Source organism: Neomonachus schauinslandi, chromosome 3 (genome assembly GCF_002201575.2).
Source record: "Neomonachus schauinslandi chromosome 3, ASM220157v2, whole genome shotgun sequence".
NCBI lineage: Eukaryota > Metazoa > Chordata > Mammalia > Carnivora > Phocidae > Neomonachus > Neomonachus schauinslandi.
In genome coordinates this window covers 52,118,329-52,145,946 of record NC_058405.1, presented here as the reverse complement: position 1 = coordinate 52,145,946, position 27,618 = coordinate 52,118,329, and the positions used below count along the sequence as shown (strand labels likewise).

At 42.1% G+C, this 27,618-nt stretch overlaps 1 protein-coding gene across 1 annotated transcript in view; it reads left to right on the top strand.

The window, feature by feature from the left end:
• VWA8 (von Willebrand factor A domain containing 8) overlaps positions 1–27,618 on the top strand; it is a 343,953-nt gene that overhangs the window by 272,750 nt on the left and 43,585 nt on the right. The window contains exon 38 of the mRNA XM_021697955.2: positions 24,964–25,072. Within this exon, the coding sequence (XP_021553630.1) occupies positions 24,964–25,072 (109 nt within the window). The remainder of the gene's footprint in view (positions 1–24,963; positions 25,073–27,618) is intronic.

The following is a 27,618-nucleotide window of genomic DNA, read 5'->3' as shown; positions in this document are numbered from 1 at the left end:
TCACACAGCTAGTATGGAGTGGAGCCCAAAGGCTAGTCTGTCTGATTCCAGAGCTGGGCCTTTTCGGAGTTATGCCAGATTGCCCCATTCCATGATTTTCACAATCATGAATGGGTGTTATAACTAATAACTAATGCAGGAGTAGTTAAAAACAAAGAAAGCAAAACTTGAGTCTGGAAGCTGAGGAGGGTCTTATTGCTTCTTCCCCTAAACTCTAAACTAGATCTTCTGAAGCCCCAGCCTGACCTCCCCTCTCGGGTACAAGCATGGAAGAGGCAGAACAGAAAGAAAAAGATTGGCTGGATCCCCATAACGGAGAGAAGTCATATGCCAGTCAGCTCACTTCATCAAAGTAGGAACTACCAGGGAGCCTATTACACGTTGAATGCCCAATGGCTCTGCACCCTCAAAAAAAAAAAAAAAATCTAACCCAATAGATGTCCTGGTCTTTGACAAGTCAGATTGGCAGTTCTTCCCTGCCAGATGATAAGAAGGGAGATATGGCAGACAAAAGCTGAGGGAAGCTTTGCTCTTAAAAGGAGCAAAGCTGTAGATGATGTCTAGTTTATTCTTCCTGTAGAAAACTAATGGTTCCTTTTTTATAACAAATGACTTACACCGGTTCATTATTGTGAAAATCATGGAATGGGGCAATCTGGCATAACTCCGAAAAGGACCAGCTCTGGAATCAGACAGACTAGCCTTTGGGCTCCACTCCATACTAGCTGTGTGACTATGAGCAATTTAACGATACTTCTCTAAGCCTCGGTTTCTCCATATTAAATGGGAATGACAGTACTTGAAAGAGGAGCTATGAAGACATGAGATAATCCGTGCATAGAGTATATTTCATCATAAGGCAAATATTAGTGCTTAGTAAATGTTTGCTATTGTTATTAACTTTAGGAATCTCAGAGATCACAGGCACTCCTGATGAGTAAACTGAGTCCCAGAAAGATTAAGTGACTTACCTGAAATGATACATTTATTTCATGGCAGAAGTTGAAAAGACAGTTCTGTATCTTTAGGACTCTTCCTTTCCTTAAGAAAAGGGAATTGAGGAAGAGGGAATTGGAGGGATCGTTCTTTCTTACTGTTTTTAGAACATGAACTTCATGATTCCTCTGCCCACCTGAGTCCATTCCAGGAAGCTGAAATCACATGCTCCTCCCGCCCTCCAGGAGAAGTGCCGGACCCACTCCGGCCCGGGGTGACTTCCAGGAGATGTCATCACCCTCTCTAGACATTATATCCTCTTTATTCCACATGGAATAAATCATTCAGGAGCTCTTCAGTGCCCCCTTCTCTCCCAGGGACTCTGAGGAAGCACCAAGCTCCTTTCTCAAGGATTTGACCAAACGACACATTCCTTCCACGATCCTGCTAAGAACTGACCCTGCAGAGACCCATGGAAGTGGAGGTATAGAGGGAATGTCACCCAGAGGCTGATCTCTGAGGCACAGTAACCCTGCCACTGCCCTCACTCTCTCACCCCCCACCAGAGGGTCCTGGAGAACATCTTACTGTAATTTTATACTCCTTGTTTGAAAATAGAGAACCAGAAATGAAATCTCAACATCCTCATTTACCCCTTATAGATCATTGACTGGAACTTGAGCAATCCTTCTCTAATGGTGGGAGATAGAACCTCAGCAGTAGGCTACAGTAGGGTTTGGATTGATAATAATAATAACCATTTAGTTTAAATAATTTTAAAAGTTAAAATCTACAGATGGGTAAGGACAGATCTCTGACCTTTCTGTAATAATTACACCATTTGGGCATAGCAAATAGCTCTGTTAAATGTTATAAACATAATTACCAGGATCAATTTTAAATTTATTAGAACAAGGAGGTTTGTGAAGAATAAAACTTTAATGTGGGAAAAGTTGAATATTTATTTTAGCTAACTGATATCTTGTAATTCCTGTCAGTTTAAAATATTAATAGTCCTCTTCTATGATCATAACAAAATCTGTTTTAAAGATCTAGTGCCCTGTAAGTTTTAAACTCTTATGCTAAATGGAAAGCATCAGCCTATTATTTTAAACTTTCTCCTAAAGCATTTCTTTATTCCTGAAGAGTCTAAGCATAAATGGTACTACTTGTAACTTACAGCATTACTTGCCTTTAGCAGTACTCTGATCTTTGTGTTATTACTGCTACTGTGGAGGTAATTATAGTTGTATCATTCCTGAGACGATAAAAAAAAGTTTTTGTGGGTCTGTATGCAAAGTATCTGAAGAAAAGATTATTTTCCTTGCCTGCCAAATGTAGCTTCCAGCAAGAACTATTGTGCAGGACCTTGTATAGACATAGATGAAATTCCTTTTGCCATTTGAACAGTGTTTACATTCAGGAAAGTTCACAGTTAAGTCTTTGACATACTGTGAAAGGATCTTTTGTTCTCTAGAAAAACATACTTCCTCATCCTTTGAGTCACCTTGTTTTTATTCCCTTGTTTGCTTTTCAGGGGAAATAATGCCCACCTCCCAAGTAATGTCAAGGGAAGAGCTGCTTCAGGAATCAGGGTTGTTCTCTGTGAGGAAAGAGGGCTTGGTTATTGGCAGAAAAAATCAGAAACATTTTTAAAACCTGAAAGAGATAAATAACGTCATCTCAAGCTTCAAAAAAGTTATTTGGATAGGATTTTTTCCAAGGCTAAAAAAAAGGAATCTTTTTTTATCATCATAATTAACAGTGATCAGGCTCAGGAAATAGGAGACCACTCTCTCGGGGCTACAGACTTAGTCCAAAAGCACTTTTTTATTGCGTTGGGAAAGAGCTGCTCCGCTAAGTGCATGAATGCTCTAAGCTATGTGTGGTTTAATGTTTTCTCCTAGTTGGCGGGATCCAGAACTAGTTTTATGATTAATTCAGGCTTAGACCACTCTGATCTGAATTCTCTAGCATTATTTATTTAACGATAAATACTGTGACTGACTCCCTATGTGAACTGATTTTTTTTCAAGATTTTATTTATTTATTTGACAGAGAGAGAGAGCACAAGCAGGGGGAGCAGCAGGCAGAGGGAGAGGGTAAAGCAGGCTCCCCGCTGAGCAGGGAGCCTTATGTAGGACTCGATCCCAGGACCCCAGGATCATGACCCGAGCCAAAGGCAGTCGCCTAACCAGGCGCCCCTGTGAACTGATTTTGAAGGGACAAAACATTGCTGTTTTATTCATCCCCATATACCCAGTGCTAATACAGTGACCTGAGCTTACTGGACACCCCGTCAACATTTGTTAGATGAATGAATGAAATAAGTACATACCCTTCCAGGATAACAATTTCAAATTAAGTCTTTTACATGAACATGTGTTTGTTTGTTTTTAAATCTTAACTGGTGTGTGGGTATACTCTGTGTGTTTCTCTATCCTTACCTCATTTGCATAAGTGGGAGATTACTTGTGGGTTAGGGATTAGCTATTCAAACCCTTCTTCAGTCACCCGAAACCTGAGTCATCTAGAAATTTATCCCAAAAGCTTCTACTCCTCATTTATGTCTTATACGTTTTACCATAAGCAGAGCATCAGAGTCAGTGATCTTCATGCTCTGGTACATTTCCACTGGAGGGGTTTTTGTCAATGCTAAACAGAGGTATGCTTTACTACCATTGTTAGAGAAGCTGGGGCATTGTATGTGGGGGGAGGGGGAGAGGCTGGGGCTTGCCCCCCGCTGTTAAGCACTTTATATACTTTCCTCCACTCACTCTTTGTAGCTCTCCATGAGATAGGTGGTGATTTTTACAGATGAAGAAACAGCAGCTCATTATGTAATACACCCAGTGTCCTGTGGCCAGTAAGGGACACTGTCAGATTTGTGCCACCAAAGCAGGCATTGAGTTTGCCAGGTATGTTCAAGATTGTCTGGGATAAAACCGGTCCAGACCATATATCATATATAAGTACTATATTTTACCCACCTTCTGAAAACTATACTGGCCCTTTGATCCAGTGTTCCATTTACTGATATTCATTGTTTTCTATAAATCTGATGTATAGTAAAAAGGAAAAAGCAATTGCTTTTCAGAAATATTCTTTGCTTTCTTAAACTATGATATGCTTTATAAAACATTGAATTCTGTGACTTTCAAGAACACATTTATGATTTAAAGCCAGTGTGATATAGTAAAAAGAATCTAACAAACCTAAGCTTTTGGAATGAGATGGACTGGGACTTGAATCCTCGCTCCACCACCTGCAAGCTGTGTGACAATAAGTTGTTTAACATCTCCTGGCCGTAGCTTGCTGGCCTGCAAAGTAGAAATAACAGTGCCTCACATGGAGAATTGTGAATATTAGACCTAATATGTGTAAAGTACCTAGATTGTGAACAGCATGAGGGCAAGGATCATGGACATGTCGTCCACATTAGCTTCCTAGTGCATGGACAGGCACATGAGGCACCCATCACCGGTATCCACTGAGTGAATGAGTGAGTGAATGCATGAATTCTCTTCAGCAACCAGATTAGGTAGGTACCCTTGTTCAATTTCACACATATAAATCAGGAAAATTCTATAAGAAGTTTTAGCAGGAAGAAAAATGGTACACATTTTCATCTTTGCATTGTTGGAAATGCCTTTCGCTCTTACAAATGCAACCAGAAAAATATGAGGTAAATGCGAAACTCACATTTAATATTACCTGATTTAAAAAAAAAAAATTTTAATCTAACAAGTAAACAAGTAAAGTGCATTAAAGTACAAATCCTGGGGCGCCTGGATGGCTCAGTTGGTTGAGCATCTGACTCTTGATCTCAGCTCAGATCTTGTTCAGGGTTGTGAGTTCAAGTCCCACATTGGGCTCTACACTGGGCATGGAGCCTACTTTAAAAAATAATAATAATAATAAAGTGCAAATCCTAACTTGGAATTTGTAGGCAAAGAATGGCCTTATCCTTGGCACCCCGCCCCCATTTTATTCTCATTTTTTAAGGTATCCATTTCTCTCAAGTCTTGCTTGGAGCAGCTACATGGCTGAAAATGTTTTGAGTCCCCTTCATGTCACATCTTTTGCAGCTGAGAGTAAACATGTTTTCAGGAGCTCAGAAGTAATCAAGTTTTCATTCCAGCTGCCAGAGCTATAAAAGAGGCCTGCTGCATTCTGGGCAAAGCACTGCACTAGGAAACATCAGTTTGGTATTTGTAATACTTGCAGCAACAATGAACTTCCTGTATGAGGTCATGAATGAACAGCAGATCATGGGTGTTAGTATAAGAATTGGACAGAGTATTGAATTCTCATTCAACTTAAATTTAGAAAATATCCTTGATTAAAATCCTGAGTTACTTTTTCCCAATGCTGATATTAACTTGATATATATCTGGCACATCTCTACTGAAAAATGAATATTTTATACTAAGCAATACCTTTTTCACTCTCAGAAAACAAAGCAATGGTTATTATAACTAACCTATGTAACACTGTGGCCAGGCTCTGTTCTAAGTGATTAGGTTTTTTTTTAACCCCCACAGTGACCCTATGAGGTAGATATTGTGGTTATCCTCATACAGATGAGGTACCTTACCCAGCTAGTAAGTGTCAAGAGCCAGGGTTTGAATCCAAGCGATCTGGTTCATGTCTTTGCTCTTAACCACTACATTAGAAGCCATTTTTGGTAGCGGTAATACATATCTCTCTTAAGATTCATTTCTCTTTGACCATCCTAGAAAAGTACCTATTGGCAAGGCAAGCCACCTCTCTCTACACTCTGCTTTTCTTCACGTGCAACGTGCCTAGGTTTCTTATGTGGATTAGAGGCTGCTATGAGGCGATCCTACCAAAGAGCCCTCCAAGGGTTCTCCCAAGGCTAAGGGTCATTTTCCTGGGGAAAATACACTTTAATATAATGGCACAATAAAAACATCTGAGTTAGTCAGCTACCATACTGAAATTCTTGTCTTTAAATTCTGATGAAATCTATCTATATGAACTTTCTAGCAAAGTGATTGGATTTTACCTACAATAAGAAGCAAAAGGAGATAGTAGATTGACTCCTTCACAGGTGCTTGTTCCTTAAGAGCTGCACTTGCTGAAACTCACATAAAACCTTTCTCCCTGGGAGTGATGGTCCTACCAGTGCCTCTTCGAGCACACCGGGCCACCGGACACAAGTGGAGAAAAGGCTCTCCCCCGGGGACAGTGGATTGCCAAGGGGCCCTCTCTGGACAAACCAGTTGGGGGGGGGGGGGAAAACCTCTTTCTCTAGCCTGCCCTCCCGTGCCTGGTGCTAGCAACACGAGCCACTCGTGTGAACTCCAGCCCCATCACACTCCCTCAGCCGAGACAGCAGCTGCCCAGTGAGGGACACGCCGACTACGGAAGCCCCAGCATTCTTTAAACTCCATGCCTGTCTTGTCTCACCCAACAGTAATATATGCACACAACATTCGCTCCCTGAGCCCTGTCAACAGTGAGAAGAGCCAGGGTGGAAGTGGTACTTGGAAGGAAACCCAGCTCCAGTCAATGAGAAGAAAGCTGCAGGGTTCACTCATCCCTCATTCACTTAACAGCTGTTTGTGGAGAATCTCCTATGCTCCAGGCCCTGTACCAGGTGCCAGCTATTCAAAGATGAGAAGTCCTGAATGTCTAGCCTTACTGTCAGGAACACAGGCGAAGGAGAGAATCGGGAGTGTGATGCCTGACAACGGCAGGGAGTCCAGGGAGGAAAGGTTCAGGATCAAGCGAAGAGATCCCTAAAACTCCAGAGAAAGGACACAGCGGGGAACTAAAGCATAGAATCATGCAGTAGGAAACCGAATTGGGACCTGGTTACAAGAAAAGGGATTCAGGGTAGGGGCTTGTTCCCAAGGGAAAAGTCAGAAGGTCAGTTAAGATGTAAAGTGCAAAAAGAGAGGGGACCCACAGCAGGACTGACCTGAGGCTGAGTGGCATCTGGGGCTAAGTGGCCAGAGCTGTCAGACCACCTTAGTCCAGAGCCTATAGAATTACCTCAAAAGGCTGAAATTCGTCTGTTAACTTTTCATAAAGAGGCACTGGAAGAAACATACACGAAAACTTACTTGAATTTTGAAGACAATTTCAAAACTTCAGATTTTTTATTTCAAAATTCAAGAACTTCTGCATTCAACAAAATTGCTATTAATATGGACATGGAATAAACAGATTTTTATAGACAAATATAGACAAACTTGTACGCGTTCTTCTATCAGATGGCAAGGTGGGTATAACCCAGTATTGCCCTTGGCAATTGCTGCCCAGAAACAGAGTTTAATTCAATACCCAGGTGGAGTAATAAACTCCTCCAAGGGGCTCGATTACATGTACAATGCTCAGTTATTATAGGATGATTGTATAATTCCACTTACAAGACGGAAACGGTGCCATTAATAATTACCCTGGGACAACAGGCGTTAATTGGGGACTGTCCCAGCACAGCAGGACATATGATAAACTGGTTATTAGGCATTCTATTTCCATTTGTTTTATTTTATTTAGAATGCAGTTTTGTAGGATTCCTCTGGTATTTTGGAAATATAAACCCAGAACATATGATCATATAAAACATATTTGCATACCAAGAAAAGATTTTGCCCACTCCTCCCACTTACAGAGTTTTTAAATAAAAGTCTTCTTGGCATTATAAACCTATAATGCATTCTAGAACACTACACAGTATGAATACGACCTGAGATCCTGGAGTTGCCAGGGAAGACATCATTCCCATGGTCAGAATCTCCCAAGATTGATGGAAATTGCTTTCTTTTAGTACTAAGAGAGCGTAACAGCCATCTTAAAACTAAGAATCAGCACCACAGCATTACTGGCCCCTCGCCAGTAAATAGATGTTATAATAACTCTTTTCACAAAAGCTGAGCCAGTGCACATAAAGGGATTCAGAATTCCAGACAAACTTGACCTTCTATGCATGACCCTAACCAGGTCCCCCAAACATTAAATTTCTAAAGAGATTTCAAAGTGAAATAATCTACCTGACTTTGGCATTGTAATTCTCTCAAAAACCTGTAATTTCTAAATGCTTTGAAACCTAATTGTTCATCATAGAATTAATATTTTAGTTTGAATTGGTTTTGTTTTACAAATATTTAAGATTACGTTTTTTCTGAAAGGACTATAATTCTTTTTTTTTTTTTTTTTAAGATTTTATTTACTTATTTGACAGAGAGAGACACAGCAAGAGAGGGAACACAAGCAGGGGGGAGAGGGAGAGGGAGAAGCAAGCTTCCTGCCAAGCAGGGAGCCCGATGCGGGGCTCGATCCCAAGACCCTGGGATCATGACCTGAGCCGAAGGCAGACGCTTAACGACTGAGCCACCCAGGCGCCCCAAGGACTATAATTCTTACTCTACTTGTACACTCTGGTGTGTACTTTCCCCCAGAAAGTGCCCCTCACCTTTTATCCTTATCTTGTCCACAAACAACATAACTCCCCTGCTATTCCTTCTTATCCTTTGTCTTCATTCAAGCTGGTGTTTGAAAGTCTTTTAAAATATGCACATATAACTCGGAGGAAAGAATGAGGATTCTTGAGAACAGAGCATGTACGTGCTATTCAGTATTAGCAAGTTGCTGATAAACCCAGTGGTTATCAGAGATCGGGACTGAATAGGAGGACTTCTCAGACCCATTCCCCTACTGCTTCCTCCAACCTGTTCTTGTTTATCTTGTCCTTTTTGTTTTTGTGGTTTTCTCGTGTTTTTGTCTTGTTTTGTTATCAAGTTTTTTATTTTAATTCCAGTATAGTCAACTTATGTCTTTTTCTTTTTAAACAGAATAAAGCAATTAACTATTTGGATACTTTGCTTCAATAAATTAGAAATGTCACTTCCCCAAAAATCCAAGATTGTCATCATCATCAGAATGATCAACTATATTAACTAACTTATGATCTGATAATAACTGCCACCAACCAAAAGATAAATCTGTAAGAAGCATCAGACCCTGAAATTCACTCTACCTTTTGTTTTGAATATAAACAAGACAGAAGGTCCAGTTTTAGCATGAAGTAGCCAGATAACTAGCTAAAGCTCCTCTAGTATGCTTTAAAATAGGCAGAAAACTAGAAATGGAGATTTTAGCTAGCAAGCATATGATTTTTAAATCACTGAATTTGATCTCTTCTATGTTTCAGTTATTCTACCAACACTTTGAATGATTGCTTTTTCTTGCCAGATTGATTTATTTTTCCCTCGTAATCAAGCCATCTTTCAATTTAAAACATTCAGGTTTATTGAGCAAAGGGAGTATCCTTAAAAAATTCATTGCATCTTAGTTTATGTAAGTCTACTGGCAGGAGAATTGTATCACTCCCCAAAGGTGAGTATAAGCCATGTGGGTCTGGCCGCCTGTTAAACTGTGCCTATTTATTTATGGTCTGTGTAACATGAGGGAGAGCAAAAGTTGGCTCCTGTGCGCATTCTCTAAGCCTGGACATGGCTTTGCTTCTGCTAAAAACACTGACGTGAATAGACTTTGTCACAGACTCAAGGGTCACGTCTCCATTTTGTTCATATTGAGAAACAATTTAGATAATTATCTGTCTTTTGTATCTTAGAAGAATAGGAGTAGGGGGGAGGGAGTTGTTTCATTTCCTTGAATTTTCTTTGCTAGACTACCTCGGACTCTTGAAATTGTAAAATAGAGCGGCGACATGACCCACGTAAAGAGCCCGTCGCTTCCAAGCCATGACCCGCCCATTTGTTATGTTGCTGTTTCTGGAAATCCTTTGTTCTTACAGAGATACCTCACGTTATGCCATGAGAGTCTGCCTCAACATCAGGCCAATTTGTAGAACTCAGATAACATTTCCTCTTGATTACATAACCATTTCAGAGGTTGCAAACATGTATTGAAAGACCCACTGTACAGTTAAGCTATGGACTGTGGCCTTTTGCCCATACGGTGCCCAAAGAGGTCAGCAGGTGGACAGGCATACATGGGTTGTCAGACTGTTAGGGCACAGAGGACAGTGTGGAGAAGGAGTACTGCGGGAAGCCGGAGGAATAAACGCATCCTTTGTTGGGGAAATTCAGGAACAACTTCTAGAAGGTAGCATTTGCAGGATGGCTGTCTTCCTGGCCAGATGCTTGCAGTTTGTCCAAATTAAAGCTGTAGATTTCACTAATCCAGCCTCCTTATCTTTTTTTCCACAACCAACATATCTAATACTTAATCTCCAAACAGGTGGTTATACTCCACAAAACTTCCATTTAAAGGAACATGTTTGGAAATTTTAAAATTTTTTTGAGATTAAAAAAAAAAAAGTCTTTTCAGCCTATCTCCAGAGTGACTTTCATACAGCCTCTACTTTCCTCAAACTTCAAGCTACTCTCTCCCGTATTCTCAGACAATATTCTAGTCCTGTGCTTCCAAAATAAAATGGAAGCTACCAGAATGTAGCTCTTCCAGATGGGCCAGTGATTAGTTTATTCTACTTAGATTTGGCAGCATGGGTGGGCTCTAGGATGAGGTGTTTCATCATCACAAGCCGCAGTGAATATATATTATGCGGGTAGATTTTCCTGGGTGCTGTAGCAAGAGCTGTGTGAGCACAGACAAAGGGCTCCCCATGCCAACTATCACTTAACCCCCTTCTTTTCAATTCAGCACCCCAACTGCTGTTCTTTCTGCCTGAAATCTCCAGCCTCCAGCCTCCTGTACTGAACAACTCTTACGCTTCCCTCAAGATTCTTCGTGGGCATTACCTCTTCCAGGAAACTTTCCCCAATAGTTGTCCTGACCCCCAGCCTCAGGAGCCCTTTCAGTATATTCCACTGACACACTGTGCTTACCCCTGGCATGGCACTCCACCCACTCTCTGCACTGATTAATAAGAACAGACCCACCTCCTCCTACACGCCGGTGAAAACTCCCCAGGGTACAGGACTGAGTCAGGAGTCTTTGTATCCTTAGCATCTAGGGGGGGGGCCCACTGATGGTCTGTGCTTGCTGAAAACTACTACAGGCAGGGAGGCAGTCTGACAGGAAAGGATGAAAGGGAGGCAATTGAAGGTACATCTAAGTTATATATGGTTTTAAAATTAAATTCAAAAGACTCGTGGGGCACCACGGTGGTGCAGTCAGTTAAGTGTTCGACTCTTGGTTTGGCTTAGGTGGTGATCTTAGGGTCGTGAGATCAAGCCCTGTGTCCAGCTCCACACTCAACACGGAGTCTGCCTGGGACTGTCTCTCCCTCTCCCTCTGCCCGCACCCCCCCATCCCTTGCTCACTCGCTCACTCTCTCTCAAATAAATAAATCTTTTTTAAAAAATTTCAAAAGACTTGTTATGAAAAATAGTTCAGAGACAAACACTTTCAACTCCTTTTGCTGATTTATTTTTTTGCCCCCATTATCTCTCAATTACATGTTTCTGTTTCTTCTTGATTTTCCATTTTAAGTATTATTTCTTCCCTTCAACCATGGGAGTTCAAGTGTGGCACCCTTACACTTTCCCATCCCTACTCCATGAGGCACAGTCTGTACCTCCCTATCCCTGGTGTGTGATACACACTCCTTCCCCCACCCCCCACCCCCCCCCACAAATTTGTGCTGGAATTCTGGTTAGACCAGCATTCAGGTTCCATATTATACTCTGTAAAATGTTATCAACCAGAATAACCACGTAATGCACTTGAATTACATTTCTGCCAGTCACCTCCTCATTTTCTGGGTGAAGAAAGCTAAGAGAAAATAAGTAACTTTAGCCAGAACCATTTTGCCATTTAGTGCCAGAACCAGGGTCAAAAGCCAGCCTTCTAATTCCCAGTAAAATGGTTTTTCCATGACATCAAGCTGCCTCTCAAAAAACATTTTTTTTTTAAATTTAAAAATCTTAGTGAACCCATCTGAAGAAAAGCTATGTGACTCTATCAAAATATTCTTTACACTTAACTCTGGTTTTAGTCAAATTGATCCCTGGTGACAGCTTATATTTCTCATAAACTAGAACCGAGATAAATGTAGATAAGGGCCCAAGTAAAGAACATAGAGCTAGAAAGAATTTCATCTGGTTTTTCATTTTGAAGACAAGAAGACTAAGGCCCAAAAGGTTAAAATGACTTGCCGAGTGTCACAGAGTGAGTTTGGAGCCCCACGGGGCTGAAATCCCAGTTCAGCTCCGAGCCCACGCTCCCTCGGCGGTGTACCCCCATCCCCTCAGACACCGCTCACCTCCTTGCAGGCACCTTCCTTCATATCACATCTCTCTTACACATGCCTCAACATTAAACTTACTCTCTACATTAAACTGACTCATCCCCGAAAAATGACATTAAACCCTGTTAAAGTAAGTCAAAAGCAGGGTATAAATACACTTCTTAAAGCCAGGGTTCTGTTAAGCGACCTCGCATAACCACACATAGAACGGCACGCTGCATGGGGACCGGGAATACAATGATGAAGGAGACCGACAAGAAAACATTCCTAAGTATCATGAAGAATTACTGTCATGAATAGAAGACAGTACCAGCCCCGGGAGGGCACAGAGGAAGGATTGGCTGCCCCCCCCCCCACTCACCCCAGGTCAGCCCCGAGGCCCTGGGTTAGAGTCTCTTTGGAGTGTGCTCTCTCTTCTCCCTCCTGGGCGATCCCCTTTATTGCCCATGACCCTGTCGTGGCACTCCTAGAAACACACAACTTCATGCCCCGAGTCCGTGCTGCCTCCTGCCCTTGACCTCCAGGCTTCACAAGAATTGGAGCTGCTGGGAGAATCCTCAGATCCAGGCCACAGAGCAAGGTGCAGGGAGAGAGGGAACCTCAGGAGGCAAGCACAGAGGGAACTTGCTGGGATGGCATCCTTTTGTCTTTGGGGGAGTATGAGTTTCGGGGTGTAAATGGAAACCGTTAAAAAAAACTGGAAAACTAACACAAAGGAGAAGATGACAAACTCACTTGTGTTTGATTATATAAGCCCCTAATTAATTATAGTCATTACTAGGAATCATTTGTTTGTATCTAATTACTATGTAGCTCAGTATCCATGATACATAACGTAATTTGCATCATATAACTATGCCCAAATTTCATTAGAAAGTTTTACCCATTGGTGTTTGGTGGTCTTAATCCGTTGCTCACATAGTAGGCACAAGTAAAGTTAGAAGAATGTTTCACAAAAAGCAAGATCCAGTAGTATTCTTTTCTCCTACCCCAAAGTTCCTGCTTTGCAACCTGCCTCCTTAAGTCCCAGGAGAGCGATTATCAGGTTTTTAGATATTCGTGTGGCATGTATACCACAAGAATATCTTGTGGAGCCATCCTGCAGCTTTGAAATGACCGTAGAGGCTGTGCCAGGCGCCGAAGGTGACACAAAGATGCTATGACCTAGCCCTGCCCTCTGGATGTTCGCAGCATAGAATCCATACCAGTGTGCCTATCTGGCCACATATTCCAGCATGTCCCCTGTAGGGGTTCACGGATTCACTGCAATGCTATTTATCACTTAAAGAAACATTTTCTTTTAAACATGTGTGCGTATGTGTATACACATATGTAAAGGTACTATAACAAAAGTGTACATCACAGTCACTTAACATGCATATTGTGCCCACGTACACTCTCAGCCCATCTGAGCCAGTGCAGCAGCCGGGAGCACTCCCTCACACCGTGAGCCTGGGAGCACCAAACCAGAAGTGCTCAGCTAATGAGCAACGCACCGCTCTATCCTAAGGTGTGTGTGTATGCAGTGCATCTAGCTTATTTCTCTCTGGCCTCTCTTTATGCCATTACTATGCATTCTCCGACCCATAGTGGCTGTCAGAAGTGTGTGAGAACACTGGTCCTGTTTAGGAAGACCGTGCTGCTGGATGTTACAACACAGGTTTTACAAGAGCTCCATGTGCCTGGGGAAATGGTTAAGGAAGCACAGCTCAAACATCAGTAGGCAATACGTTATAAACATGATTATGGCCTGAGATGATGAACCAACCATTGTATGAAGGATAACTGGAAGAAAGGATAGCCAGCGGCGGAATGTGACGTCAGCGAAAACACAGAAAATGGGGAACCAGTTGCCAGTGTGTGATACTCCCTAGGAAGTATGCCGTAAGGACCTGTCCAGCACTGATGCACTTAGCGTTCCTATTTTCAGAGAATGCCTATGTTAAGTGCATTTGCGTGGGGTTGCGATCAGTGCTTCCAAGAACTTTTAGAACCTGGGTCCTATTAAAAGCCTCTGTTGCTTCTGCCCACTCTCGTGGTACGGATGGCTTTTCTACCCATCCTTCCTTTTCCTTAGCTACACAACACCTCAGAGAATTCTGTTGACACGGAAAGCACGACAGCTTTAAAAATTACCAAATAGGTTTTATGTCTTAGAACACAAAAGTTGAGTCTACGACTGAAATCACCTGGCCAGGAAACGTCACAAGAGATCGTTTAGCGGCAATAATGATCAGAGTACATGGCAGTAGCTATCTCTCGCCAGGGCCACCTCATACAGACCAAAACCGAAGCATCTGCACACGCTTTGCTATAGTTGAGGTAATCATGCATTGCTGATCTTTTCCTTGACTATGGAAGCCGGATGGCCAGGCTTCAATTGACACTGGTGTTGTTGAATGGGAACCTTTTGAGGGCTGCTGAAAATTAAAGAGGCAAAAATAGAAAGGGTAGAATATATCAAGACCTGCTGGTTTGCCCCACCTCCGCAGTCTGAATTTAATTAGCAGCTGTTTCTGGGGGAACGCCGTAGAATGTGCTCACAAGCGGCAGCAGGAGGGGAGTGTTTCCATGCCAGTCAACTGTCGCCATGCCAATTATTTGTGGTTTCTTGATGTGTTTTTGACACTCACCTACACACGATGATAACATTCGGTTTCCCTTAAAGATTTGTTTGTAATTTTAGCCTCTTATCCCATGAAACATCCTCTTGAGCCCGTCCTCTCTCTTCCATAGTCTCACGTTTTCCAAAAGTCTCCTTCGCCTTTTGTTTCTGTTTGAATCGAAGAAGAAGAAAGAGAAGAACAAATACTCTAAGGAAAGTAAGAGGTTGTTCTGGACGGATTCTGCAGCCTTGTAATTTGATTTTGGACAGCCATTCAAAGAGCTCTAGCTGGGTCGGAGAGCAAGGAGGCCACTGCCCACAGACTCGGAGGCCACGGGAGAGAGTCCTCCCAGGCCCAGTTGAAAGGTGCAGCCAGAAATGGAGCTGAGGCCTTGCAGGGATCAGAGTCAAGCAGAGGGAGGAGCAGGGTCAGGATGGAAGAACACCCAGAGCACCCAGAGCCACGAGGGCCATGTGTTCCCTGCCTCTGTTAGGAGCCGGCTATCTGCTGCCCAGCGACTGGGCCCTGCTGTGCTGGTTGCCCATTAGGGGCTGACAGGAAAGAGCCAAGGAAGAGTCCTAGCGGACACCCAGCTGACCGCTTATTGTGGATAAGTTTTTGTTTTTGTTTTTAAGATTTTATTTATTTATTTGACAGAGAGACACAGTGAGAGAGGGAACACAAGCAGGGGGAGTGGGAGAGGGAGAAGCAGACTCCCCGCTGAGCAGGGAGCCCGATGCGGGACTCGATCCCAGGACCCTGGGATCGTGACCTGAGCCGAAGGCAGACGCTTAACGACTGAGCCACCCAGGCACCCCTGTTGTGGATAAGTTCGTACACAGAGGATTAAACTCAGATTCTGTTGCGAGCAGTCTCCCACACATTTATTTAACATATTTATTAAGCATCGATGATGTTTAAGGGTATATGTATAAACCACTGTGCCAACTACTGCTATCAGATAACAAAATGCAAAGTAAAATAATAAACTGATACTTTGCCCCCCTTTTTAGCCCAAGTCGGTGAAATCTTCAAAGTGTCCTTCATTTTAATCAAGCGGGGTATTTTTGTTGCGTAATAGTAGACTTATGAAGAGGGTCATTTCAGTGAGAAAGTTCTTTGTCAGAAACTGTAAACTCAGAGAAGTAACAGAGGATGTATATAGATATGTGTTCCAGAACAGCGTATCAGATAGAGGAAGGGAGGTGTTTTAGATTACCATTTCAAATGTTTAAAAATACTTACCAAGCACATCGCTTGTGCCAGGAAGCAACATACACATACTAGGAGTATTGAAGCAGAAAAGAAGAGGGTAAGACAGAGTTTGGTTGTGTTTGGGGAGGTGGGCAAAGGAGTCCAGCCCAAATCAGGAGAGAGGGGCTACTGGTTGATGTGAAGAAGCCCACGAGAAAGGACAGGAACCCTTTTTGATGCCAGAAGAGTCCATCCACTCCATCACAGCAAGAGCTGCTACAAGACACACCATAGACCACCTGCTTCTTACGTGTAATATGATAATCGCCCCAACAGGCATTTGTCTTCAGGACCAGGGAACAGACCTGGCCCCCTCCCCCCATCCCCTACCCCATCCGCTCCTGCTGCCACCTCTGCCTGCTTGCTTATTCCTAGACTTTCAAACAAAGGAAAGACCTGATTTCTCCGTTAGTGTTAAAGACACAATGTGAATGCCCTTTGGGGTTGATGATTTAACATGAATGAATATCAGCTACAGTGTAACTTTTTAATATTAGTGATCAAAAATCAGATCCTTCCCTGCTTTGTAAAAATGAAGAGGGATTAAAGAGGGCAGGAGGCCATTGAGTATTTGAAAGCAGATGTTGCCATCTGCCAGGGAAGACCTGAAGATGAGTTGCATACTTGATGGTTTGCCAGAAATTGAAATTGGAACACATAGAAGGTACCTAAGGACAAAGGTATTTTTGTCACGCATTTCATTATAGAAGCTACATGTTATTTATGAAAACTGGGTGAGAGTCAGCTTTTTTTTTAACCAGCTGTCTTCATATGAAAGACCATCATCCCTAGGGACATATTAATGTGACTTCCATTGTATCTGTGAAAGAAATTTCTAATCTGTGAGTAAGAGTAACCTCAGAGAATAATATGTTTTAGGCAGGTATGCTCAGTACCTTATTATGGCCTCTATCACCCTACACTGTGACTTTGTTCCCCTTTATATAGTATCCTTCTAGAAGCAAAGATCCTGTTCCATGTGTCTGTGTGTCCCAGTGAGTAGCAGATGTACCATAACCATACACAGAAATGTTTGAATAAGAGAACGAATAAATTCATTCATTTGGCTGCTAATCAATCAAGAAAATTGTAGGCAACCATAATAAATAGGATTTCTGTGCTGTTATTATTATGACAATTTTGATGTCAAAAAATTTAAAGAATGTCTTCTTGTTAGAAATAGGACATCCTCCAAAAGGTCAAGACAATAGCTTCTGCCCTGCTGCCTGTCATTCATCCTTCAACACATGAATTTGTTAATTTGCATGCAATTGGCTCCAAATATATAGACATTTATTATTTGCTTATGTGGAAGATCAGAGTTAAGTGACTCCAGGGCTGTTTCAGCAGCTCCACAGTGCCATCGGGGACATAAGTTCCTCCATCCTTCCCTCCGCCACCTTCGTGTCATTGCCACGTGGTTATCAGATGTAGGTTGCCTCTCTGTGCATCACAGCCTCGTGCTTCCCAAGGCAACAAGTGCGCATGTGTTGCAGGGGAGAGCAGGGCCGTGCATCCAGAGCAGCAAGCAAGCTCTTCTCTTACCTGGGAGGAAGACGTTTCCCAGAAACCTTCTCATGGACCTTCTGTTCCATCTCAGCTCACATCCCTTTCCCTTTACCAGTCACTGGCAGAAGGCAGTGGATTGCTGTGCTTAATTCCGCTCAACAATGATTCATCTGACTTCTGTTTAAAAAGAAGAAAGAAGAAAGAGGCAGGGGTGCGTGGGTGGCTCAGTTGGTGAAATGTCTGCCTTCAGCTCAGGTCATGATCCCAGGGTCCTGGGATCGAGTCCCTCAATGGGCTCCCTACTTAGTGGTAAGCATGCTTCTCCCTCTCCCTCTGCTGCTCCCCCTGCTTGTGCTCTCTCTCTCTCCCTCTCTCTCTCAAATAAATAAAATTGTTAAAAAGAAGAAGGAGGAGGAGGGGGAGGGCATGGATGTTGGGTGGGCAACTAGAAATATCTGCTGCACCACACCTAGTCTCCAGCTGAAAAATGAGAATCAGCTCTCTTGTCCTCCAAGACCTAACTTTTCTTCCAGGATTATATTCTGGCTATTTATATCATTTTACTGATGGTTTTTAAAAATCCTGAACTTGAGGAGGAGCCTAAAATATATGAGCCTTGCCCAGAATTACAAGGTTTTAGTGAGTCATGTCCTTTCCCTGCTCTGACTTTGGGTTGCTTTACTCCAGAACATTTTTATGAGTTATATTTTACAAGTTCCGTGTTTTTTCCATTTTAATTCATATGTAAGAGGATTTCTGGGACTACGGTTTTTAGGATTACAGCACACTTACCTAAAAGGAAATAGATTGTGTCAGCCATCAGAAACACATCAAAAGTCTCAGCACATGCATCAGTTTGCACCAAAAGTTGTAAGGATCTGCAGTGGCACAGTTGGTTATGTGTCCAGCTCTTGGTTTCAGCCCAGGTGGTGATCTCAGGGTCGTGGGATCGAGCCCCTTATCAGGCTTCACACAGCCCAGAATCGGCTTAAGACTCTCTTTCCCTCTATTCCTGCCTCCCTAAAATAAATAAATAAATCTTAAACAATTTTTGTAAGGGTGCATGATATTTGTGGCTTAGGGAAAATTTTGATCCATTTAAATGAATATAGTAGTGTCCATTTCAGGAATTGGAATGATTTACTTAAGTTCTTTCTACGTGAAACCAGCCCTCAAAGGAAATGCATTCCAAATCCTCAACACATACTTCAAAGTATTCAGCAGTTTATCAGCTTTCAGAATGACCAGTGGCTCATGTCTGTCTGTCCCCAGGAAACAAGCTTCCTCAAATGATAGGCCTGCCCTAGTATCTGTTTCAGTTTTTGTCCTGGCTCGCACTGTCTTAGACTTCCTGCCTTGTACTTTTTATGAATCATTGTCAGTTCATGTAGGAGATGCCCTAAAAATGCCTTCGAAAACCCTTTGGCAGATGCGCTAGAGAAATATATTCCTGTGAGTACAATGGCATTCATCAAATGACACAAAATTAGATAAACTTCCCAAAATGCCTTTTTTTTTTTAAGTGTCCTGGAATTTTGTGGTATATATTTCTCTGGAATAAATCAGGTTTGGGCTGGTGATTGTTTTTGTCAAGAATTTGTCAATTTTGAAACACCTCTAGACTCCCATTTGGGATTGGTGTAAGCCTGTCTTGTTGTTGGCAATGTGAGCAGTGCCGTTTCCCAGCAGATGGCCCGGGAAGACACAGGCGGCAGAGAACATGCCAGTTCCTTTCTGCCCAGAAGTTTCATAGCCAATTTTCTGCCTCCCTCTTGGCCCATTATAGCTGTCTTTGCAACTCCAAGAGCATGATTTCAGAAGTCACTGAGAGGGGCAATTTGAGGGGCTTTTTCTTTTGTCTTATGCCATCATTTTTAGTATTTGTTCTTAAAAGGCTCTTCTCTTACGCCAGAATATCTGGATTGTAGGAAATGTCTAAAGAAGATAACTAATTTTCGATTAAAATAAAGTGACTAGACACATAAGAATTCGCTTTCTATTTCTCTTCTGAAGTTCTTTTATTTATTTTTAAACAACGTACCTGAATACACACACACACACACACGCACACATGCCCACGTGCACCCCAAGGTGAGGAATGATGCTCAGAAAAGTTATTCCAATAATGCTGTCATTGTTCAGACCATTTTTGGAACTTCATCTTTTAGAATTGGCCAAAAGAAGAGTCACAGCTCTTATAAGCAAACTAGTCTTATTATTATATAAGTGTACCTGGTTTTGACTAAAACCCCAGCTTAATCACCCTATTTACCAGATTTGGAATCAGAGTATCCCAACACTAGTTGGAATAGTAGAAATCATTTAGTTCAACCCCCCTTAGTTCCTGATGAGAAAGTTGAGGGCTAGAAAAGTTAATTGACTTGCTAAAGAGTACATAACAAGTTAGCAAACAGTTTACACCAGAAATCAACTCTATCCTTTGGCTGTTTATTAAAAATCAACTTTTGTTTTAACACATAGTTGCCACCATTAAAAATATTAAAGAATCTGTCACAGACTCTGTAGATCCTTCCAGAAGCAATCCAAAAGTGTTTTGAGCAGTGACAGTATTGTAATAAATGCATCTTTTAAAAAGCTTATATATATTTTTTAAAGCTTTTATTTATTTATTTGACAGAGACACAGCAAGAGAGGGAACACAAGCAGGGGGAGTGTGAGAGGGAGAAGCAGGCTTCCCACTGAGCAGGGAGCCTGATGTGAGGCTCGATCCCAGGACCCCGGGATCATGACCGGAGCTGAAGGCAGACGCTTAATGACTGAGCCACCCAGGCGCCCCTAAAAAGCTTATATTCTTATTATAGTAAATGTATCTCCATAAGTAAGTTCCATTATATTTGTTTTAAAAAAACCCAGTTAGACTGTAGTTACAACTTTTATAAAAATTTCTTAAATTAGCAACAGAATAAAATCCTATCCCAGTTCTTAACTGTTCCTTGTTTTTCTCATTTCTCATGGAGAACATCTATAAGATGCTACCGAGAGCTCCAAACAGTATCTGCTGGGCTGAGGCAAGCTTGTCCTTGTGCTGGGCTGTCCAGTGAAATAGCCACTACCCACGTGTGGTTATTTAAATTTTAATTTTAATTAAATAAAATTTAAAATTCAGGTCCTCAAGTACTCAGTAGCCACACTGGACAAATAGCTACCATATTAGACACCACAGATGTAAACATTTCCATCAGCACAGAAAGTTTTATTGGTTAGTGCTGGTCTAGAATTCTTACAGCCAATATACATATTTTAATTTACTGCTTATCTCTTATATTACCTCTGGACAAGTTAGAAAGTGGTGACAAGTTCTGGGAAAGTTTTTTTAAATGTTTATTTGTTCTCTAAATGTTTCTAGCTATTCTGCATAGCTTAATTTTAAAAAGAAAATATTTATTTTGACCCATTTTTAGAGCATGATTATGTGTGTGGAATTCATATCAATTGTCATGTCCTGGTTGCTAAATTTTCTTAAAGTATGCTAAAATTGTGGCCAAAACTATGTTAATGTTGCCAAAGCTATTGGCAGAAATCTCTTTATGATGTTGCAACATTTGAAATTAACTAGTCTGGACAAAGACAAGGGAAGTTATGTTGAATTCATTCTTTTTTTATTGTTATGTTAATCCCCATACATTACATCATTAGTTTTAGATGTAGTGTTCCATGATTCATTGTTTGTACATAACACCCAGTGCTCCATGCAGAACGTGCCCTCCTCAATACCCATCACCAGGCTAACCCATCCTCCCACCCCCCTCCCCTTTAGAACCCTCAGTTTGTTTTTCAGAGTCCATCGTCTCTCATGGTTTGTTTACCCCTCCGATTTCCCCCCTTCATTCTTCCCCTCCTGCTATCTTCTTTTTTTTTTCCTTAACATATATCGCATTATTTGCTTCAGAGGTACAGATCTGAGATTCAACAGTCTTGCACAATTCACAGCGCTTACCAGAGCACATACCCTCCCCAGTGTCTATCACCCAGTCACCCCATCCCTCCCACCCCACCCCCTACTCCAGCAACCCTCAGTTTGTTTCCTGAGATTAAGAATTCCTCATATCCGTGAGGTCATATGATACCTGTCTTTCTCTGTTTGACTTATTTCACTCAGCATAATACCTTCCAGTTCCATCCAAGTTGTTGCAAATGGCAAGATCTCATTCCTTTTGATGGCTGCATAATATTCCATTGTATATATATACCACATCTTCTTTATCCATTCATCTGTCGATGGACATCTTGGCTCTTTCCACAGTTTGGCTATTGTGGACATTGCTGCTATAAACATCGGGGTGCACGTACCCTTTCGGATCCCTACTTTTGTATCTTCGGGGTAAATACCCAGTAGTGCAATTGCTGGATCGTATGGTAGCTCTATTTTCAACTTTTTGAGGAACCTGCATACTGTTTTCCAGAGTGGCTGCACCAGCTTGCATTGCCACCAACAGTGTAGGAGGGTTCCCCTTTCTCCGCATCCCCGCCAACATCTGTCATTTCCTGACTTGTTAATTTTAGCCGTTCTGACTGGTGTGAGGTGGTATCTCATTGAGGTTTTGATTTGGATTTCCCTGATGCCGAGCGATACTGAGCACTTTTTCATGTGTCTGTTGGCCATTTGGATGTCTTTTTTGGAAAAATGTCTGTTCATGTCTTCTGCCCATTTCTTGATTGGATTCTTTGTTCTTTGGGTGTTGCGTTTGATAAGTTCTTTATAGATTTTGGATACTAGCCCTTTATCTGATATGTCATTTACAAATATCTTCTCCCATTCTGCCAGTTGTCTTTTGGTTTTGTTGACTGTTTCCTTTGCTTTGCAAAAGCTTTTTATCTTGATGAAGTCCCAATAGTTCATTTTTGCCCTTGCTTCCCTTGCCTTTGGCAATGTTTCTAGGAAGAAGTTGCTGTGGCTGAGGTCAAAGAGGTTGCTGCCTGTGTTCTCCTTTAGGATTTTGATGGACTCCTGTCTCACATTGAGGTCTTTCAACCATTTGGAGTCTATTTTTGTGTGTGGTGTAAGGAAATGGTCCAGTTTCATTCTTCTGCATGTGGCTATCCAGTTTTCCCAACACCATTTGTTGAAGAGACTGTCTTTTTGCCATTAGACATTCTTTCCTGCTTTGTCAAAGATGAGTTGACCATAGAGTTGAGGGTCCATTTCTGGGCTCTCTATTCTGTTCCATTGATCTATGTGTCTGTTTTTGTGCCAATACCATACTGTCTTGATGATGACAGCTTTGTAATAGAGCTGGAAGTCCGGAATTGTGATGCCGCCAGCTTTGCTTTTCTTTTTCAACATTCCTCTGGCTATTCGGGGTCTTTTCTGGTTCCATACAAATTTTAAGATTATTTGTTGCATTTCTTTGAAAAAGTGGATGGTATTTTGATGAAGATTGCATTGAATGTGTAGATTGCTCTAGATAGCATTGACATCTTCACAATATTTGTTCTTCCAATCCATGAGCATGGAACGTTTTTCCATTGCTTTGTGTCTTCCTCAATTTCTTTCATGAGTATTTTATAGTTTTCTGAGTATAGATCCTTTGCCTCTTTGGTTAGATTTATGCCTAGGTATCTTATGGTTTGGGGTGCAATTGTAAATGGGATTGACTCCTTAATTTCTCTTTCTTCTGTCTTGTTGTTGGTGTATAGGAATGCCACTGACTTGTGTGCATTGATTTTATATCCTGCCACTTTACTGAATTCCTGTATGAGTTCTAGCAGTTTTGGGGTGGAGTCTTTGGGGTTTTTCCACATAAAGTATCATATCATCTGCAAAGAGTGAGAGTTTGACTTCTTCTTTGCCAATTTGGGTGCCTTTTATTTCTTTTTGTTGTCTGACTGCTGTGGCTAGGACTTCTAAAACTATGTTGAATAGCAGTGGTGATAGTGGACATCCCTGCCGCGTTCCTGACGTTAGGGGGAAAGCTCTCAGTTTTTCCCCATTGAGAATGATATTCGCTGTAGGTTTTTCATAGATGGCTTTTATGATATTGAGGTATGTACCCTCTATGCCTATACTCTGAAGAGTTTTGATCAAGAAAGGATGCTGTACTTTGTCAAATGCTTTTTCTGCATCTATTGAGAGGATCATATGATTCTTGTTCTTTCTTTTGTTAATGTATTTTATCACGTTGAGTGATTTGCGGATGTTGAACCAACTTTGCAGCCCAGGGATAAATCCCACTTGGTCATGGTGAATAATCCTTTTAATGTACTGTTGGATCCTACTGGCTAGTATTTTGGTGAGAATTTTTGCATCCGTGTTCATCAGGGATATTGGTCTGTATGTTGAATTCATTCTTAATAGCCATTTTATTTGCAAAGACTGCAAATTACTTGCCTACCTTCATTAATCCAACATCCAGAATGAAGTCCAGGCACTAACAAGGAGTGGGTCAGCTCTAAAAACTGATCTGGCATCTGGCTTCTGGTCCATCTGCAAGCGCCCTGCTCTATTCTCAGCAGTTAGAGAGCAGTGACCAATCCTCTATGGCTTTCGTAGGCCCCGTGGTACTTCGTATGATGTCCTTCCAGTACATCATCTATAAGTATTACTTATGAATGAATATTTGATCTGGTCTGCCCTGAAAATCATTACATTTGACAGCCGGCTCATAGGATTCATGAAGTGGGACTGCTTTGAGTTCTTTTTATTGTGGAATGATATCTACTGAACTAACTTAGTAGGATTGGAATTCTTGGGTGATTACCAGTCATTTTGGTGAATCTGTGCTGAATGAAATTAGGGACCAGTGAGCCACAGGCTTTCACAGAGGAGGGCTAAAATGCAGCTTATTCTGTTTGCCATTGCAGGAACGGTAACTCCAGTTTTAAAATAAAGCTGAATTAGGAAAGCTACAAAATACCATAATAAAATTAGAGAGGGTCCGGAAAATAAATAAGCAGTCTTTCGTGTCTGTGTGTATAACTTTGTCACTGAAGCATACATAGATACATTTTCTATTTTTCTTTTCCATATATTTTATACAAAGTATTTCTCAGAAGACTGGGATTTCTTCAAAAATTAAATAGGTAGATGTATATCTGCTGTTACTCAGCTGGAACAGCCGGGCAGTGATCCTTTTAAACCGTTTAGAGAGTGTCGGTCTCTGGTGAGATCCACTCTCCCTGCTTCTGGTAGGTGGTGTTCCTTGTGTAAACGCTTGAGGCAGGATCTGCACCAGGAAAATTCTGAAACTGTAACTCAGTCTAGTTTCTTTTCTTTTTAAGGAATTTTTTAAAAAATTAAATGTCTCCTTCCCAACCAAATGGATGTTAACTCTGATAAAATTCTTTGCCAGACACTAACAGCATCTGTTGTGTCCTGTGGCCTGAGGTTATAAGATACCTTAAGGATTTAGGAGAAAAGAATTCTTCTTTCTGTCCTGCAGTTTCTGGTGTTGGTCATGAGAGAGTGATAATGTCTCAATTCTTCATTTGTAGATTACAATCAACAGAGACAGTGGTGAAGACGTGAGCTCCCCCAAACACGGGAAGGAGGACCCAGACAACATGCCCCATGTGGGCGGCAATACGTGGGCTGGCGGAACAGGTTGGTAGCACGGGCATCCTCCTGGGTCGAGCGTCCTGAGACTTCCCGAGCCTGCGGAAACCACACACCCCCCTGAGAAGGCTCAGGGACCACTTGCCTTCTCTGCCTCCCCTGTTAGTCAGCTGTTCTGTACTTTTGCCCTGCGTCCCGGCATGACGTCAAGACATGGAAAAACTGGCATTTGGAGTCCCACAGACTCTGCCACCCTGGGACCAAAGACAGTTTTGACACTCCCAGCATTGCCACATCAGGAAAAGGGGAAAATATTAGCTGCCTGACAAGGTTGTGGTGTGGATTACATGAACTTGTGATTATAAAGTGCTGAGCACACGACCTGGTCTGAAGAATGTGTTCGTTAAAAAAGTTAAGCCCTTCTTTTAAATTGGGATCACGCCAGCAATCTATCGTAAATTCTTTCTTGACCAGCCGACTTGGAAAAGAAATGGGCTTTGCCTTCCCCATCTGAGTATGTTGAGGATGCAGGGTTTTGAGATAAGAGAGTGGGCTGCAGTTTGAACTGATGGCTCTGGTCCATTCCTTCCTCTTGGCTGCCTGACAGGAGCATTGTTCCCATGACTGCTGTCTTCCTCTTTCCTGCGGCCGCTGGGGCACACACATCTGCTGGGCTGCAGGAATAGGGCCAGACTGTGTGGGCATTGTCTGATGGTATCTCGGCCATGAGCCGCTCTGATACGAGCTCCGTACTTCACCTTCCCCGAGGACGTTGTGTGCCTCTTGGCCTTGACAGCCTCGGGAGGAAATGGGTTTCTGTGCTGAGACAATGTGCTATCAAATAGGCCTGGAGACTTCTTGCCTATTCTGTTTATTCATCAAGCATCAGCTTTAAAGAAAGCATATTTTTAGAAATGTCCTTTGATCTTGAAATTAGTGTCAAGCCAGCAAGATTTAATCCATATGGAATGCATTGTGGAACGAGATGGCCAGATGTAGGTTTTTCCCAGCGGTGGACTACTCTGGAGCGGAGAGTCTCGCTTTTTATTCCATTTGAATCTACTAGCTCACCTCTGTCCACACTGAAGACGATGTTTTTGTTTCCCTCGGCCTTTATTTTTCTATCGAATCTTTTTTACTTCAAATTCTTTTTATGTCTGTCATTCTCCCTCAGAATTCTCTATGTGGAACTTAGTCTGACCCAAGTCACTTGATCCCTCTTTCATCATCAGAGCACCTCCCTTGCGTGTTCTCCCATATCTTCGGAGCTGATTTAGGGTGTCCAGGATTAGCTTCAAGATTATGCCCTGAAGTCTAGAACCTCTGACCAGCATTTTCATTTAAGTAGTACAAATTAAGATTTTTTTTTTATTTATTCATTGAGACAGAGAGAGGGAGAGAGAGAGAGAGCACGAGCAGGGGGCGAGGGAGAGGGAGAAGCAGGCTCTCAGCTGAGTCAGCAGCCGGATGTGGGGCTCGATCCCAGGACTCTGGGATCATGACCTGAGCCAAAGGCAGACGCTTAACCATCTGAGCCACCCAGGCACCCTAAGTAGTACAAATTAAAGGCTCTCAGAAGCAGAGGTCATGAAGAGCTCCCCGCTCATGCCCTCTTCACCCTGGTGCAACCTTCCCGAGGGTTCCTGTGACTCATGCTGAGCCTCGCTCATACCAGCCTCTGAACAGTTGTGGGTACTTTCCTCTTCACCAAGACTGATGTTACCTCAGCACCCAGGAAGTGTTCCACTCGAATCTGTGACCCACCCATGCCTAAGAAGAACTTCCTACAGGAAGGGAATCGGGTCACAGAAACAGCTTTTCTGCCTCTGGAGCTCATTGTCATTGTCCAGTTCCTGGTCCTCTTTGCCTCCAGGCTGTCCCTGAGTGAGAGCCAGGAATCACACACGTCTAAGAAGGAATTTTCCACCCCCAATTTCTAAATAAGAGTGAAATCAGATGTGCTCAAATCGAAGGGTAAACATATGATCATTAATAGGTTGTTCTCGTGGTATTTCCCAAAAGGAAGTGACCTGCCTGGACCCTGGTAAGGGAAGCAGTGCATACTGAGTTTTACTTTTAGTTTATTACACCAATTAAGGCTCCAAGGGAGAAAAGATAAATGTAACATCATTTAACCAAAACCTAAAAGCTTTCAAAATTTCCACTTTATGCAACTTAGAAATGACCTCATTCTCATTCTGTGACCGGAAGTTGTCTAAATAATCATGGTAGTTCTTATTTTGCACCAGATACTGTTCTAAGCATCGTAGCCTCATGACAGTGCCAAGAAGTAAATCATATTAGTATCTCCATTTTACAGCTGAGGAGACTGAGACACAGAGAAGTTCAGGAACTTCCTTCAAGGACACACACATAGTGTATGGGAGCAGGATGCAAACTCACGCAGTCCAGTTTAACTGTACGATGCTCTGCTATATAACACTAGTATACGATATGATATGATACGATACTTTCTCTCCGATGTTGAGTTCTCTTCTAAGTGCCCAAGTTATGTGTGCATGAATGAAAGAAACTGATTGCTAATATTTTAATCATTATAAAGAAGAGGTAATAAACTGGTAGCCCAGGGGCCA